The sequence below is a fragment of the Marmota flaviventris genome, chromosome X (assembly GCF_047511675.1).
Source record: "Marmota flaviventris isolate mMarFla1 chromosome X, mMarFla1.hap1, whole genome shotgun sequence".
Lineage (NCBI taxonomy): Eukaryota > Metazoa > Chordata > Mammalia > Rodentia > Sciuridae > Marmota > Marmota flaviventris.
The window spans coordinates 30,632,216-30,649,994 of record NC_092518.1 but is presented as its reverse complement, the minus strand read 5'-3'; the positions used below and the strand labels follow the sequence as shown (position 1 = coordinate 30,649,994).

Here is a 17,779-nt window from a genome sequence, read left to right as displayed (position 1 = left end):
CTTTGAATCTGCAATCCTCCTGCCTCAGACTCCTGAGCCACTGAGATTACAGGTGTGCATTACTGCGCCCATCTTCATTAGCAGTTATTAAAGCCAATACTTCTCCCCTGGTGATGCTGATGGGCCTGTAAATTAGGGAATCACACACAGAAAACATTTCCCCCACTACTCAGGGCATTTTCTGAATACAGAAATGAGAAATTAGGATGAAGAGTGCCTGCTCTTACTCTAAACACTTTTCCTGACTTGGGAGAGGGACAACGCCATTGAGGAACAGAGCTTGACTGGGTTGACAGTTTTGGAGGTGTTCAGTGATTTTTTTTTTTTTTTTTTTTTTTTTTGGTGGTGCTGGGGATTGAACCCAGGGCCTTGTGCATGTGAGGCAAGCACTCTACCAACTGAGCTATATCCCCATCGAATATATTAGAATTTGATGCTGAGCCTGGTGTGGTGGCACATGCCTGTAATCCCAGCAGCTCAGGAGGCTGAGACAGGAGGATCATGAGTTCAAAGCCAGTCTCAGCAAAAGTGAGGCTCTAAGCAACTCAGTGAGACCCTTTGTCTAAATAAAATACAAAATAGGGCTGGGGATGTGGCTCAGTGGTTAATGTCCCTGAGTTCAATCCCCAGTACCAAGAAAAAAAAAAAAGAAAAAGAATTTGATGCTGAATGCAAGGGCTATCTAAGTAGATGACATTCTACCATAAAATTTCTTTCTTTCTGGAAACATGTAGATGCTATCAGGGCTCTGAGAACATCATATTTATTTTCTCCTGTCATCCCAAGTATCTCTGTCAGTGATAAATAGTGTTGCCATATCTGAGTAGGTCTTTGGGGTTTAATAGAAACCTTGGTTATCTTTTTCCTTCAGAATTTCCTTCTCTAGAGAAAGGAGGGAATTAACTCCGTGTGGGAAGTGGAATATGTAATGTAGAACAGTGCCAAGGAGTTCTAAGACCTAGAAAATAAGGTCAATGTTCAGGCAGAAGAATCTGGATTATTATTGTTTTTCTATAATCCATGGTACTAGGTGAAATGGTTATCATTGTGGTGTCCAGTTGGTCCAGGTCGTTAGTGTCCTGAACAAAGAATTGAGCAAGACACACACAAGTAACAGGCAAAGTACAGATTTATTAAAGGTGAAGATAGCACTCTGCAAGGTTGAGGGGATTGGGCTGAGTGGGAGAAAGAGGGCCAAGGCCCTGGTGTATGGAAATTAGCATCATAAGCTGAGCTGTGAGGTGTTCTCTTCCCTATATGGATCTGTACCCATTTTCTCCCATTGGTTACCTTATGATACCTGATTAGAATATTCTCCAACAGCCCCCCACACTTGTGACTTTGGAAAACCTAATTAGAATACTGCCCACTTTACTCCCATTGGTCATTTTAAAATATTGAACCTGTGGCAGGAGTTGTCATGGTGATAAGTCCTCAGTGGCAGAAGTTGTCCTGGTAATGGGACTTATCCTAAACAGGGACAGGACACATTTCTGTCTTGTCCTCCAGCATCATCTTTCTTATACCCTGCTTCTGTCATTTTGGCATCCCTGAACTTCTACCTAACAAAATGTATGACCCTGGTGGTTGAACAAAGACCACTGTGCCTGCTTACACAACTCCTGGGATCCTTTCTATACTTAAGAAGGAAAAGTCTGGGGCCAGTTGGTCAGATTTCAGGGCCAAGATTAGTCCACATTAGGCACTTTACAAGTAAAAGATATGCCCTTAGGTACAGGTGGTTGAGCTTTCTCTCCCATTGATCTCTTATTTATTTATTTATGGTACTGGGGATTGAACCCAGAGGTAAATACTGAGCCACATCCCCAGTCCTTTTTATTTTTTATTTTGAACAGGGTCTCACTAAGTTGCTGAGGCTGACCTTGAATTTGGCATCTTTCTGCCTTAGCCTCTTGAACCACTGGCATTATAAGCATGTACCACTGCACTCGACTCCCATTGATCTTTTAATTTCAAGAGTTATAAAATATATATTTATATAAATATAAAAGTAAAATTTATGGTACTGGGTAAAACGGTTATCATTGTGGTGTCCAGTTGGGGTCCAGGTCCTTGGTGCCTGAACAAAGTAAAATTTATATTTATATAAATATATTTATATTTGGGGATATAAATATCACCAAGATATGTATAGGACACATAAAGACAGGTCTTATAACCTGCTTTTAAATATCAAAACTACTTAAACCTTCCCCAAGTGGGGAAAAAGATCTTTCTACTAGTATCACAGAAGTTAAGTGGAGTTCCCACATTGGGGTTGGTAGACATGCTAAAACTTCTTGCTTCTTTCTCTTAATAAACATCATCCTTGGGGACACTGAAGGAAGACATGAATGGTCTGGGTGGGGACTGAAGTTATTTCTTTTTCTTTTTTAAAGAGAGAGTGGAGAGAGAGAGAGAGAGAGAGAGAGAGAGAGAGAGAGAGAGAGAGAGAGAGAGAGAGAATTTTTTTTTAATATTTATTTTTTAGTTTTTGGCAGACACAACATCTTTGTTTGTATGTGGTGCTGAGGATCGAACCCGGGCCGCACGCATGCCAGGCGAGCGCGCCACCACTTGAGCCACATCCCCAGCCCCTGAAGTATTTCTTGACCCTTAACCTGACACTATCAAACCTCATGTAATTCTATGGTCCCATAATTAAGACACAATAAGAGCTTTTTTTTTTTTTTTAAGAGAGAGAGAGAGAGAGAATTGTAATATTTATTCTTTTTTTTTTTTTTTAGTTTTTGGCGGACATAACATCTTTGTTTGTATGTGGTGCTGAGGATCGAACCGGGCCGCATGCATGCCAGGGGAGTGCGCTACTGCTTGAGCCACATACCCAGCCCACACCCCCTAAAATTTCAGTTGGAAGAAAATATTTTTTTCTATTTTATCTATGTAAGATGCACTAACTTGTTGGTCCAAAAAATAAAAAATAAATATATGAGAAACCAAGTTCTAGGCTCTAACTCACCAGTTCACTTTGGTAAGCCCTGTACTTTTATTCCCCAGGAAGAAGAGAGTGGCGGACACAACAAATATTGTTATACGATGATGGGATCTCAATCCCAGAGTCTGTTCCTTTGTAACCCTTGTGACTTTAGTCCATTGGCCTTCCTACAGCTCTGAAGAGCCATGCTACAGTTCTTTGAGCTACAGAGGGCACTCCTGTCCCCCATCTGACACCCTAGAAGAAACCACCTCCCCCTTTTGAGTAGGGGCTGCCCTGTATGAGTTTCTGCCTCTTCATAATAGGACAATGGCACCCAGTGTGCTTTCCTTGGTCTCTGTTATCTGCCATAGTCAGCCACATCTGCAAACTGGACAAAGTTTGGGAGTCAGTGATTAAGCACTGGGGCTTTGGCATTAGACAATATTGGGCTTGAATCCCAACCCTGCCACTTACAATGTAACCACAGCAGAATTTCAGCCTCAGCTTTCCTCTCTGTACAAAGGGAATAATTACAGTAACTGTTGCATAACGTTGTTGTGAAGAATAAACGTGATCATGCATATATCATGCTTAACATAATGTCTATCATTTTCTGCTCCATCTTACAAAGTGGACTCTGATCACATCTCCAATCTTACTCCTCTCCCATGTTCTAGCAACTCTGACCCATAGACTGTTCTCTGAATATAAATATCCTTGTTACTAAGCTAGTCTTTTGTACATACTGTTTCCTTTGCCAGGAACACACTACTCAGGGCCTTCACGAGGCTAAAGTGTAGTCACATATCAGATTTGGGCAGGGAGCTCAAAGCTTAGGGGGCCGAGGGTGTAGCTCAGCAGTACAGCGCTCACCTAGCACGTGCAAGGCCCCGGGTTTCATCCTCAGCACCACATATAAATAAAATAAAGGCATTGTATCCAACTACACCTAAAAAATAAAATAAAAAAGAAGCTTAAGAAATTTGGTTAGGTAGAGGTGTTTAAAAAATAAAGCATGATCTCAAAATTAGCTACAAAATGAAAGGGCATCAATTCAGAATGAAAAGGAAATCACAACAAATTATTTAAAAATTAGAGGAGCTGGGTATGGTGAAGCATGCCTGTCATCCCAGTGGCTCGGGAGGCTGAGACAGGATGATCCCAAGTTCAAAGCCACCCTCAGCAATGGGACATATTGTAATAATGGTTCACTTCTCCATGCTGCTTATTTAAGACGGACCTGTTTTTCTTTTCCTCTTCTCCCTCTCCCTGAATTGGAGGGGATGGGGAACAGATTATTTCGAGTTATCTGTCCTTGAATGCATATCCACCCCAGGAAGGAGATGTCACTGGAAGGTCTAGGAAGTGACTATCTCCCAAATTGACCGGTGAATTTCAACATACCATCAGGGTGCACCTGGGATGGAGCTTCTTTTTATTTTTTTGGTGTTGCTGGGGATTGAACCCAGGGCCCTGTGCATGTGAGGCAGGCACTCTACCAACTGAGCTATATCCCCAGCCCTGAAGAGCTTTAAAAGCCTTCTGTTCTCCCTGATGGGCAGAATCACAGCCTTTGGTACTGAAAATACCTCATAGTTCCCTGTGCTTCTCCTTTGCTAACAATAGACCTTTTTTTTTTTTGTTTTTCTGTAACAGTGGTCCCTTCACCTTCTGAATATAGCCCTCATTGCTATAAGCCTATTTTTTTTAAACAATGGTTTTATCTCTCTTCTCCCATCTCCCCCTCCCTAACAAGATTGGGGATTCAGTGTTCTCTTTTCTTCCCCTGGTTAATTGCCCTTGAACACATCCACTATAGGAAGGTGAAGCCTACTGAGGATCTGGGAAGTGACTATCTCCCAAATTAACAAGTGAATCCTAACATGCCATCAGGGCACCCTGGGAACCCCTACCAGAGCACACCTGGAATGTAACTCTTGAAGAGTTCCTTAAAACTCGGCCCTTCCTGATGGGGAGAGTCACAACCTTTGGGACAGGAGTCCCCTGTATTTCTCCTTTGCTAGCAAAGCAATAAACCTTCTTTTTTCCTTTTTCTCAAAACTGTATCCTTCTTATTGGATAGGCATCAGGGACAAGGACAGAGCTTTTGGTAACAATAAGATGCAAGAGGAGATAGGATAAGTAGTGGATTTTTTTTCTTTCCTTGGAAAGAGAGGACAAGGAGCTTTTATATTCTTCCCTAATTCATCAGCTTAGCTGGGTCTTTGTCTAAAATATCAGCAAAAGACACTACAGGTTGCTCAGCAATTGGCCACTTCCCCATTCTTCTTCGTTGCCAGTAGGACCCTAATGTCACTGGTGTTCTTCCTTCCATATGTTCAGGGATGATGGTGGTCCCTTCACCAACTCTGACAAGTGAATTTACCTAGTCAAAGGAAGCTGTGCCATTTCCATTCTCCTTGCCAGAGACAGCTTCCTGGGTGGGATTGTTACCCAAACTTGCCCAGTAAAAACCTTAGGAAATTTTGCTCTAAGGCTTGGGCATGGTAGGAGGTTCTAGGAAAGATTTTCCTCCTGAAATAAAAGATGCCCAGAGAGAAATACCATTTCTGATTTTTGGATTCAGGTCACAAGGAGAGAAGCACAAATTTGAAGATGTCAGAAAGGAAGGACAGGGAAGCTTCTGATACCTGAAGACTTTTTGTTTGTTTTTCCTGGTGGTGCTGGGGATTGAACCCAGGGCCTTGTACATGCAAGGCAAGCACTCTACTAACTGAGCTACATCCCCAGCCCTGCCTAAAGACTTTCTGCCTTGCTAGAATCTAGAATCGCCTCTCTCCAAACCTCCAAACTTCTTGTTAGGTTAAAGAACAATTCTATCCTGTAAGCCACTTTTAACCACGTGTACTGTAAAATGCAGCTCCAAGACCCTGGTGCGCATTCACCATCCACTTTTAAAACACAAATCTCTTCTCATTTCTTGAATCAAGCTGGAAATGAGAGAAGCCAAGTAATTTGTTCAAGAAGAGTATAACCGGAAGTACAGAGGAGAAACTATTCCAGCAGAGGAAAAACCTGGGGAGTAGTTTCCCAGAGTTTCAGTTGCAAAGAACATCTTTAAGGTTACCCCCTACATGATAGTGGTTGACTTTTCAATTTTTAATATTGTCTCGTGGTGGGGGCTGGGAGGATAATGACAAAGTTACTTTGACAAGAGTGACAGTTTTCAGGGGTCCTGTCGTATTACAACAGCATTCCCACTAGCTAGAAAAATAATTGCTCAAGTATGTGCCAGACATTTCTAGTTACTGGGGAGGATGACAGTATCTTTGCACTGCTTGGAGCCCTGAAGCCCTACAGCTGAGCATCATTGTTCTAAACAATTCTGCTACTCCACTTAGGAAGGTTCTTTTGTTAGGAGGTGACAGCAGGGAGCCCTTCTCGGCTCTGCTGGGCTGTTGGTGGTCATGGTCTGGCAGCTGCACTCCAAAATAGAACTTGGAAATCCTGTTTTCTTTCTTGAGTGCTATCGCTCCTGAAAATTTGACTCATTAACTGTAGAGTTTAGGTAATTAAGATCGGAAGCAAACTGATAAGAAATTAAACCAGGATGCATAATTCAGATGTTTAAGGAGGATGGTATTTCCAGGGCTCTAGGAAGCACGCTAATCAGGTTTCAATCAGGAACTCATCATTCAGAGAGAAAATTAATTCAGGATGGGAGGGTGGCAGAGAGCAAAAGCACAGGCAGAATCTCCCAATCAATCTGGATGAATTGATCCTCCTTGAGAGGAGGCAAACCCCGGCAAGTCCCTCACAGAGATGAGTTGCCACAACACAGTCTGGGTGGAAAATTTTCTGATTATCTGCTGCAAGAGAGAGATGCTGTCACATGCTACTGTATGCTCCTTGAAGATGCTCTTGGTTCCAAAACTTGCTTAAACCAGTTTAGTCTCTTAGGTCTAGTAATTTCCAGAGAAACAACCATGCCAAGAAGGTAACAGGAGGTGAAGGCATTCCCTAGAGCATGCTTCTGCAGTGAACTCACCATCTTAGCACACTAGGGCCTAGGCTACCAGGGCTTATTGTGAACTAGGGAAGAAGGGATTGGGGGTTTCTAAATTTCCAGTTCTATCCAAATCCCGGCTGCTAGGAAGTGCCTTCCCCTGAAAAAGAGAAAATGTTATTCGTTTGCCTGGTATGGTGGCACATGCCTGTAATTCCAGTGACTTGAAAAGCTGAGGCAGGAGAATCCCAAGTTCAAGATCAGCCTCAGCAATAATTAGCTATCTCAAAATAAAAAATAAAACAGCAACACCAGCAGGAGATCAACCTCAGTTCAATACCCAGTACCCCTCCCCACCCAAAAGTCATTCATTTAATTACAACATATAATTGACATTTCTGAGTTCTTTTTCAGTTGAAAAGATGTTCATAGAAAACAGAATCTCCTGGAGTTATAGTTAGGTAGGAGAAATAAGTTCTGGTATTCTACTGAACAGTAGGGTAACTATGGATGATGATAATGTACTATATATTTTTTAAAAGCTATAAGAAAGGGTTTTGAATGCTTTTACCACAAAGGATAAATGTTTGAGGAGACATGTTTACCCTGATTTGAACATAACACTGTGTACACATATATTGAAACATAATACAGTACCCCATAAATATGCATAATTCTTAGGTATCAATTAAAATATTTTAAAAAGAAAATATACTCTCCTGAGAGGGGGACACTCAGAGAAATATGGTCATAGCAGAATAGTATCTACTTCGCTCACCAAATTCCGAATATTTATAAATTTGGGACAAAACATCGTTTTACAGAGCTGACACAGTGGGCTCATATATTCGGTGGCAAATACATGAAGCCTAAAATGGTAGTTGTGGCCAGGAACAGTGGCACCCACCTGTAATCTCAGTGACGCAGAAGGCTGAGGCAAGAGGATTGCAAGTTCAAAACCAGCCTCAGCAACTTAGTGAGGCCCTAAGCAACTTAGCAAGACTCTGTCTCTAAATAAAATATTAAAAAGGGCTGGGGATATGGCTCAGTGGTTAAGCTCCCCTGAATTCAATCCCTGGTGTGTGTGTGTGTATATATATATATAATATATTTTATATATATATATATATATATATATATATATATATATATATATATATATATATATATATCTGTGAAAGGATTATCCAGTTTGCCTATAAACATTTCAAATCTATGGTTTTAAGCTATTTTCAGTACTGACAGCATGTATGTATTTTCTTCAAATAACTTTTCAAAGTCTGATGTACTTTTCCAAGTATTCACAGGGAAGTTAAAGCTTACTCATAGTTTTAAATAAAGAGAACCCCACAGAAGAGCACTCAGTTGATTTAAGTGGTTGTGGACACTTTGTGAAGACAAATGTTGTGAAGGCACAGATACTAAATGGAATATGGATTCTAGATTAGATACTAGTATTGTATCAATGTTCAAAGTCCCCTGTGTGATAATTGTTCTGTGGCCATTTTAGCCTTTATTAGGAAAAATGCAAGAAAATATTTAGGAATAAAATGGTGTAATGCCGATAAATAAATAAATAAACAAACAAATAAATAAATAAAAAGAAGCCAGGACACAAAAGGGTGTAATTTCTGCCGCATAATCTCAAATGGATCATGAAAGAGTGAGAGACAAAAATAGATAAATCTGGGTAAAAGATTTTTTTAAAAATCCTGCACTATTCCTGAGGTTCTTCTATTCATTTGAAATTACTTCAAAATAAAACATTTGCAAACATAATTGTAATTTCAGATCGGCCTACTTGAACTCTATACTTGGTGACATTCAGTTTTCTTATTTGAAAAAAACAACAACAACAAAATATATATATATATATATATATATATATATATATATATATATATATATATATATATATATATATAATTTTTTCCCCCTGATACTGGGGATGGAACTCAGGGGAACTCTATCACTGACTTACATCCCCAGTCGTTTTTATTTTTTTATTTTGAGACAGCATCTGGCTAAGTTGCCACAGCTGCCTTGAACTTGTGATCCTCCTGCCTCAGTCTCCCCCAGCAGCTGGGATTTCAGGTGTGTGCCATCTTGTTGGGCTGACATTCTGTGTTCTTAACACCAAGACATATCTTTGAAAAGACTTGTGCCCAGCAAAGGGAACAATCGACAGGATGAAAAGACAGTCTACTGAATGGGAGACAATATTTCCAAACCATGTATTTGGTAAGTGTTTAATCTCCAAAATATATGAGCAACCACCACCACCCAATTAAAAGATGGACAAAGGACTCCAATAGACATTTCTCCAAAGAAAACATACATATGGTCAACAAGTATGTGAAAAGGTGCTCAACATCACCAATCATCAGGGAAATGCAAATCAACATCACAAGATATCACCTCACACTTGTTAGGATGGCTACTATAAAAACCAAAACCAGATATAAGTGTTGGTGGGGATGTGGAGAAGTTGGAACACTTGTACATTGTTGGTAGGGATATAGAATGGTGCACCCAGTATGGAAAATATAATGGAGGCTTCTCAAAAAATTAAAAATACAAAAATACCATATGATCCGCAATCCCACTTCTAGGAATGTATCCAAAATAAATGAAATCAGGATCTCAAAGTGACATCTGCACTCACAAGTTCATTGTAGCATTATTCACAAAAGCCAAGATATGAAGACAATCCAAATGTCCACTGACAGATGAATGAATAAAATGTGATATAAACATATAATAAAATATTCTCCAGCCCTACAAAAGGAGATCCTGCCACTTATGACAACATGAATGAATTCAGATTGCATACTAAAGAAATAAATCAGACATACAAGGACAAATACTATATGATTCCACTTATATGAGAGTTCTAAAAGAGTCCAACTCATGGAACTAAAGAGTAGAAGAGTGGTTGCTAGGAGCTGAGGAGAAGGGAAATAGGGAGCTGTTCAAAGGTTATAAGGGTTCAGTTATAAAAGAATAAGTTTAGGCTGGGGCTGTACTCAGTGGCAGTGCCTAGCACGCGCAAAGCACTGGGTTTGATCCTTAGCACCATATAAAAAATAAAATAAAGGCATACTGTCCATCTACAACTACAAAAAAAAAAAAGATTCATTAACTCATGGAGTACCAATAAAACATTATTTTTCATAAATCTGCTGTACAACATAGGACATATAGTTGACAACATTGTATTGTGAACTTAAAATGTGAAGAGGGTAGATTTCATGTGTTCTTCCAAAAAGAGAAAACCAAGAAGTATGTGTAAACTCATCAAATTGTACACATTCAATACATGCAATTTTTGCATATGAACCTTTATAAAGCTGTTTTTAAAAGAAAGCTTATCTATATCTAAGTCTTATGCCACCTTCAGAAGTGAAGGAATTATTTAACAGTCCATGTGTAGGAAATGATCCCTTTTAATGACTGATATTTTTTCCAACCATGGACAGTGATTTAATTCAATTATTTGTTTATGTTAATATGAAGCCACTTGTTTGGTGTTTTATATTTCTGGGTCAATATACCATTTATGTTAGTCTAAAAGATTATATATATATATTGCATCTCTTTTGGCATCACATATGGCAACTGAACATAAAACTGAGCAGAATCTTGGTACCCAGCAGTGCACCTTTAATAAATAAAGTAAATACTTATTAAACAAGCAGAGGAGTTTTCATGGACTACGGCTGTTTTACAAGGCTGAATCCTAGCACTCTCAAATTTCTCATCCTACAAAAAGAATGTCTACGTGAGATTGCAAAACCAACCAATAACAACGAAACCATTTTCAAATTTCTGTCTTTTAAAATATTTCCTGAAGTAAAAAAAGAAAGAAAGAAAGAAAAAGTCAGGAAGGACTGAATAAAGAATGAAATGCAAGGAGAAATTGAAAAATTAATTTATTACGTGAAGAAACATATACAACATTTGAGTCAATGACTCAGAGAAGCAGTCCACAAAAGCTCACATCCATAATGCATTGGCTGAGAAGTATTGGCACATACACTCATAACCATAAAACTAATGTTCTAAGGTGTTTTCCAAGGAAATGCTGTATTCAACAATCAATTTTAATGCTTATTTTCACACTTACAAGGCTGAAAAGATTATACTCACATTCAGTTAATGCCTTGAATCAGCCATTCTAGTTGTAAAGTACAATTAGCCAAAGATGTCCCCTATGAAAGACAATACCATTTGATCAACTCATTTGCATCAGAAGCTCTTTCTCAGATTCATTGGATCTTTTCCCTCCAAGTACTACAGGTTTGGGTGCTAAATTTGGAAGCAAGAGGTGGTAAGAGAAAGGGCAACTGCTGAGAAGGCCAAAGGCTCACATATTCACTCAAGACACTCATGCGGATGATGCTACTTACTTCTTTTCAAACAGTAAAAAAATAACAATAACCTGCTTATGGATTTGAATAATATATTAACTCTTTATGCATGGCACTTTTAAAAAACATTTTGAAAGCACTTTCACACCTGTTACATAATTTGATCTTTCCCACAACCTTCTGAGGTAGGTTGGACAAGTCTATCATCCTAATTTGGTGGGTGAGAAACTTGTAGGGCTGAACAGGGAGATGCCAATCTCTAAACTAGGCTGTCTCCAGTAATGGCAAGAGAAAGTCTAAACATGTTTGATGATCTTATTTCAATAGATTTTTCAGCAAATACTTCATCCCCATCCAGCCAAATTATAGTGATACAGCTGGAACAGCTGTCATGACAGGTTATGGCATGTGGTTAATTAGACAAAGTACTGAAAGGTTTTTTTGTTTTTCTTTTTAGTACCAGGGATTGAACCCAGGTGTGCTTAACCACTGAGCCACATCCCCAGCCCTTTCTATTTTTTATTTTGAGACAAGTTCTTTCTAAGTTGCTGAGGCCAGCTTTGAACTTGTGATCCTCCTGCCTCAGCCTGCCAAGTTGCTGGGGTTATAGGCATGTGCCACTGTGCCCAGCGCACTGAGAGTTTTTGAAATATGAATTATAATTGAAAAACATATTTTGACTCCTAACACATGTGGGAATTTGCTGGTTTTATGTGTTTAGAACTTAGCTTTCCAGAATAAACTGTAGTTTTCCCATTTCTGAGATAATAATTTAAAACCAAAAAATTTCAATTCACATGACTTAACATTTTTACCATGCAGAAAAAAAAAAAAAAGTAACAATTTCTCTCCCCTAAAGTAAACAGATATACATGTCCCTGAAGTTGGGTTAACTATATATCAAAGGTTAAAATTGATAGAATGTCTAATTTAGTTACCAAACTTCTGTCTGTATAAATGTGTGAACTGCAATTTGGGAGTCTGACAAACTGATTATCACTGTTAGGGTTGGGGGTCACTTAAGATGCTTACAATCACTGGGCTTGTAATCTCTGGTGGCTCAGGAGGCTGAGGTAGGAGGATTGAAAGTTCAAAGCTACCCTCAGCAACTTAGCAAGACCTTAAGTGACTTAGTGAGATCCTGTCTAAAAATAAAACAGAAAGGGCTGGGGATGTGGCTCTCTGGTAAAGTGTCCCTGGGTTTAATCCCTGGAAACAAAATAAAATAATGTTTATCATCATCTAAATTAAAGTGATTTGCAATGTATTTGAAATTTAACATTTTGCAAGGGTTTTGGTGGCAAGGTTATAAACCAAAGCTGAGAAATACCCTTCTTTCCATCCTTGTCTAATTCTGAACAAGCCTCCTGAGTGACAGGCTGGTGGCTGCTCCAAGTCCTCACTCCCAAGGCATTTCTGATGGAAAAGGGGCACCATTGCTCCCACCGTCAGCCACTGCAAAGCTTCAAGGCAAGAATGCCTTCCTCACAAAAAAGCTTGGAAATATCTGGTGTCGATAAACAGAAGGAACTGGTTTGATATTAAAGAAACACTTGGAATGACATAGAAATGGCTTTGCTGTTATCTACAGAACCCTAAAGAACAAAAGGGTTCTAGGGTTTTAACAGCTTTAACCTGAAGTTATTATATATTCTCTAAGGTGTTTTTCTATAGTATGATTGTGTATCCATGCCCATGGAAAGTACATGGAAGTTTATGTTGTATGATGTATTCTTTCGATGATGTATGCTCACAGTTTATCTAGCCTATTAAAAATAGGACAAGTGTATGACACAGTCTAGAGTTTATTCTTATTTGGCTAAAAATAGACAAAAATGGGCATTCCTACAAAATTAAACAATAAACATTGATAAACCAAAAGAATTTCAAATGAGGAAAGGTATCTCATAAAACTAAAATCGAGGCTCTATGGTTTAGGATCTAATTAATATATACAGAATTGTGTAAAATATTAAAGAACATGGATCCTGTGAAATAATATTTATTGTTTCATGAACCCATGAATGTAGTGGAAAATGACTTCTGAATCACATTTTCATCTGTATGAAATTACTTATATATCTGACACACAAAAAAAAATTAAAAAGGAAAATTATCAGAATCAGGATGGCCAAATAAGTATGTCTTGTGCATTCATATAGTCAGAGAAGTGGATTCCTGTTCCATCTGGTAAAGTAGAGTCCATAAATGAGTTATCTTTGTAAATTTCTCAGGTCTTACTTTCATCCTCACTCTAAATTAGTGTGATCTTTATGGTTTCCCGTTTCCAGGTATTTTATTATCAAGATGCTAAAAGGTAGAAATAATAGCACTAGCACTAGGCATTTTTTTAAAAGACAATTGAGAACATGCTAGCCAATCCTCTTTAATGAAACAAGAGAATTCTAGATTAAAGAAGAAATTATATAGAAGATAAAAGGTGGAGGATGATAAAACTGGAGATCTTGTTCAAATTAACTTACAATTATGCCAAACCAAAATGTATTCCTTGAGGGACAAAAAAGTCTTCTAGTCATGTCATCTCTATTTACTGAAAATGTTTCTTAAGTCAATCACTATCTAGGGGTGGGTGGTGAGGAAAATCCTTTCCCTTCAAATAATGAAAATTAAAATGCCCTGTATACCTGCACTGGGCAAGAGATTTCTGCAGGGTTTTCTAGAAAAATTTAAGTTAACCGAGGTAACTCTTGTCTCAAAGTTTCCTGACAAACAAGGAAGGGGGAGGCCAGAGTGAAAACTATCACTTTTATTTAATTCTTTCCTAAAAAAGGTGAATCCTAGCAAATTCTACTAGAAATTTCCCAGAACTGTACGACATGACTGAACCTTGTGGAGGTTAAAGCCTGCCTTCAAGCTGACTCACATCTTCAAACATTCTGTGAAGGGAGGAATTCTACTTATATAAGCCTCCATCATTTTGATGTTTTAACAACCTTCCTGATCCACAATTTCTTCAACATATGGAAGGAGCACGACTTTCCTAAAAATCTAGGGCTTCCATAACCAAATTTAGAATGCAATGTTGCAGCCATGGATCCTAGGGAATCAAATTTCCAAATCTAGGTTCTCGAATCAATTACAGATGATAGCATGCCATATGGCTATAGTTGGTTATGTACAAAAAGCCCTAATGAGATGAAAATAGAACATGTATCTATTCAAAAACCAAACTTGAACAACCCTCCCTGTAAGCTCTGACAGGAATGATGTTGCTGATGGCAAAACCCTAGTAACCTTCTCTGGTCATCAGGACAGCTCTTGGGTAAAAACTAAGTTTGGGGGAAACAAATTATCAGGCTATCAGACCAACAATCCAGAAAACTAGAAAACAAGTAAGCCCCTTTCCTCATTCTACCTGATGGATCTAACCAGCCTAACTCAGACTTCAGGGGTACTCTGTCAGTGAAAAGGCCAAAAAGACCTGCAAAAACACAACATGGTCACCTGTAAACTGTCGTGCTTTAGGCTTCCCCTTCTGCGCCAAGTGTCCCTGGCTTCTCCCCCTAGTTCCCACATACCCAAGAGCATCTAAAGAGCAGCAGCTCATGAGGAGTTGACAGCTAACTTCCTGCCAGGTTCCTTGTGCAGTGCTCATCGCTTACATGAAGAACAGGTATCAACCCAGAAAACAATATGCCTGTGCCCTGAGAGACCTTGGGTCCCTTAAGCAGAGCACAGTTCTTCAGCACTAAAGATATGAATGGGCTCAGGACTTCTTTTACTGCTAGAAGGCATCTCCTCTTGTTTTCTGGATGACCTCAGGTCTGTCTCTTCTAAGGACTCACAGGATTTCTGCCTCCGTCTCCAGCAGGAACACTTGAGAAATGCCTGGAAGCTTTCAGAAACACTGGAGGAGAAGAGCTTTTTGCAAGGGTGAAAGAACTGGTAGAACACGAGCATGAAGAGAATGGCTGTGCAGTACCCAACGAGCAGCTGCAGAATCAACAGAGGTGCACACACATACATATAAATGTCAGTCTTGAAAAGATACCACAGGAGCAGGAGGATGGCGTTCTCGATGAATCTCAACATGTAGTACACCAGGAGCCGGTACCAATTCTGGGACTTGCTAATGAGGTCAGGGTCATCAATTTTCAGCTGTACAGCTGACCAGCAGAACATGTTGATGCCAGCATACAGTAAAGTGAGGAAGCACAGCACGATGGTGGTACCCACCCGGGTGAGGGCCTTCTCTATATTTTCGGGGAATGGGGAGCCACTGCACCAGAAGATGATCCAGGGGTACAAGAAGAAGCTGAAGAAGTTGATGAGTACGATCATCACCACCCAGGTCTTCAGGACAGAGGTAAAGAGGACCAGGACAATGACTCGTGTGGCAATCTCAAAGCCCCTCCAGAAAAAGATGCAGACATAGGCCAGAGGCTTCACTTTGACCTCATATTCATCATACTTGATTTTGATGGCTAGGATGTTGCAGCGTAAAGCTCCATACACAATGGACAACAGGGACAAGGTCATGAGGAAGCCTGGGGAGAAAAGAAAAAGAGCACTGTCAGGAGGCTGGGGATATAGCTCAGTTGGTAGAGTGCTTGCCTTGCAGGCCCAAGGCCCAGAGTTCAATCCCCAGCACCACTGAAACAAACAAATAAATAAACAACAACAACAAAAGAGCAATGTCAAGTCTCACCTCCACCAGGAATCCTACTGCAGCAGATACTCTGTCAGTCCCCTGCCCACAGTTTTGGACTTTTCTGTTTTACATGCACAGGCTGACTTCCAGCTGTCAATATCTGCCCACTATATCTGAGAATTTTTTCCAGAACTACAAAAAGCTGCTCTGCCTATATTACTGGCAGGCAGAAGTGCTGGAGAGTTAATATCCCTGAGAGAGTCCTTAATACCCCCAACTGCAGCCCTCAGAAGCTGGAAGGGGTAGCTTCCCTACCCCATGGGGAGAATGACTCTGAGGCATGTGTTGGATACCATTTCCCAATGTCTCCTCATAGGATTAACCCGAAATCACTCATTGTGATATTTGATATTTGTCTAATAATGCTTTCTTTCTTTCTTTATTTTTTGACTGGGGATTGAACTCTGGGGTACTTAACCACTGAGTCACATCCCCAGCCCTATTTTGTATTTTATTTAGAGACAGGGTCTTACTGAGTTGCTTAGCGCCTTACTTTTGCTGAGGCTGGCTTTGAACTCATGATCCTCCTGCCTCGGGCCTCCGGAGCTGCTGGGATTACAGGCATGAGCTACTGCACCTGGCTTAATAATGTTTTCTTTATTGGCTGTTTTCCATTCCCTGCCTTGTTTTCTTTCTCTTATCTTTTTAAACCTTCTCTTCAAAACACATAGACTCAAATTCTTTTCTCAGGGTTCGTTTCAAACACCTTCCCAATTCCATCTTAGTATGTATGAATATGCAGAATCTTTTGTGGTTTGTTTTCTTTCCTCGATTGGCCTATAAACTCCTGGGGAGTCAAGATCCACTATGTTTGATATTCTCTTTTGATGCCCCTCAACACATAACAGTAGACAGATAAACAAAAAGCACTCAACAATAAATTGCTCTGTTTCTAATTCAAGCCCTTTTACACTTATTACTGATGATAAAATATTCAGTTTGGTTGCCACATCAGTCAGCTTTTTGTCTCTGGGACCAAAATATCTGACAAGAACAACCAAGAGGAGGAAAAGTTTATCTTGATTCATGGTTTCGGAGGTTCAGTCCATGGTTGGCTGACCCCATTGCTCTGGGTCCAAATGAACAGAACATCATGGCAGAAGAAAGCTGCTCAGTCCATGACAGCCAGGAAGCAAACAAAGGGAGAAAGGAAAGGGGCCACAGGAAAGATGGACCCTTCCAGGTTAAGCCCCCAGTGATCCACCTTCTTCAGCCATGCCCAACCTGCCTACAATTACCACCCACTCAGGCCATTCAAACTAGGATGGGCCGATTAGGTTACAGTTCTCATAATCTAATCATTTTATCTCTAAATATTCCTGCATTAACACAGGATCTTTAGGGGGGCATACCTCCTATCCAAACCATAATACATGCATTCTTAAATTCTGTAGAGAGCTGAAATGAGAATCTCACTGTTACTGAGAGTCAATCTGTCAAGATGTCTCACCTACAGCTGTTTATTGCTTAAGATGACTTTTGGCTCAAGGGTTGACCAGTATGTATATGCAGCAGTAGTTTGGGAAGATAAGATATGGCCCATTTAAATGGAGCATGGTATTATTCCAGAGCACAACACTGCTGGTCTTCTGTTCAATTATTTAAGAAACATTGCCAACCCATGAGCACAGACTGTGGTCAAAACTGAAATATAATCACTTCCTACAGGCTGCTACCACTTCCACACATTGGCACCAGGAGGGATGGGAGAGAGGGCTTTGAGTTAGGTATAAGAGTCTTGCTCTGGTTTTGCCATACCAGTGCACACTGGGAAAATGGCAACCTCACTGGGTTCTGTCTTCTCACACATAAAATTGGGATGGTAATACCTT

At 39.8% G+C, this 17,779-nt stretch overlaps 1 protein-coding gene and 1 non-coding gene across 2 annotated transcripts in view; both read right to left on the bottom strand.

Moving 5' to 3' along the window:
- Window positions 1-340: 340 nt before the first annotated feature.
- Window positions 341-413, bottom strand: Trnav-cac (transfer RNA valine (anticodon CAC)). The gene has a single exon. It is a non-coding gene; the product is annotated as a tRNA-Val (tRNA).
- A 10,407-nt stretch (window positions 414-10,820) lies between these two features.
- Window positions 10,821-17,779, bottom strand: part of Xk (X-linked Kx blood group antigen, Kell and VPS13A binding protein) — a 59,093-nt gene continuing 52,134 nt past the window's right edge. The window contains exons 3-4 of the mRNA XM_027927422.2: window positions 14,815-15,783; window positions 10,821-11,116 (exon numbers count right to left, since the gene is read on the bottom strand). Coding sequence (XP_027783223.2) covers window positions 14,960-15,783 — 824 coding nt within the window. The 3' untranslated portion in view covers window positions 10,821-11,116; window positions 14,815-14,959. The remainder of the gene's footprint in view (window positions 11,117-14,814; window positions 15,784-17,779) is intronic.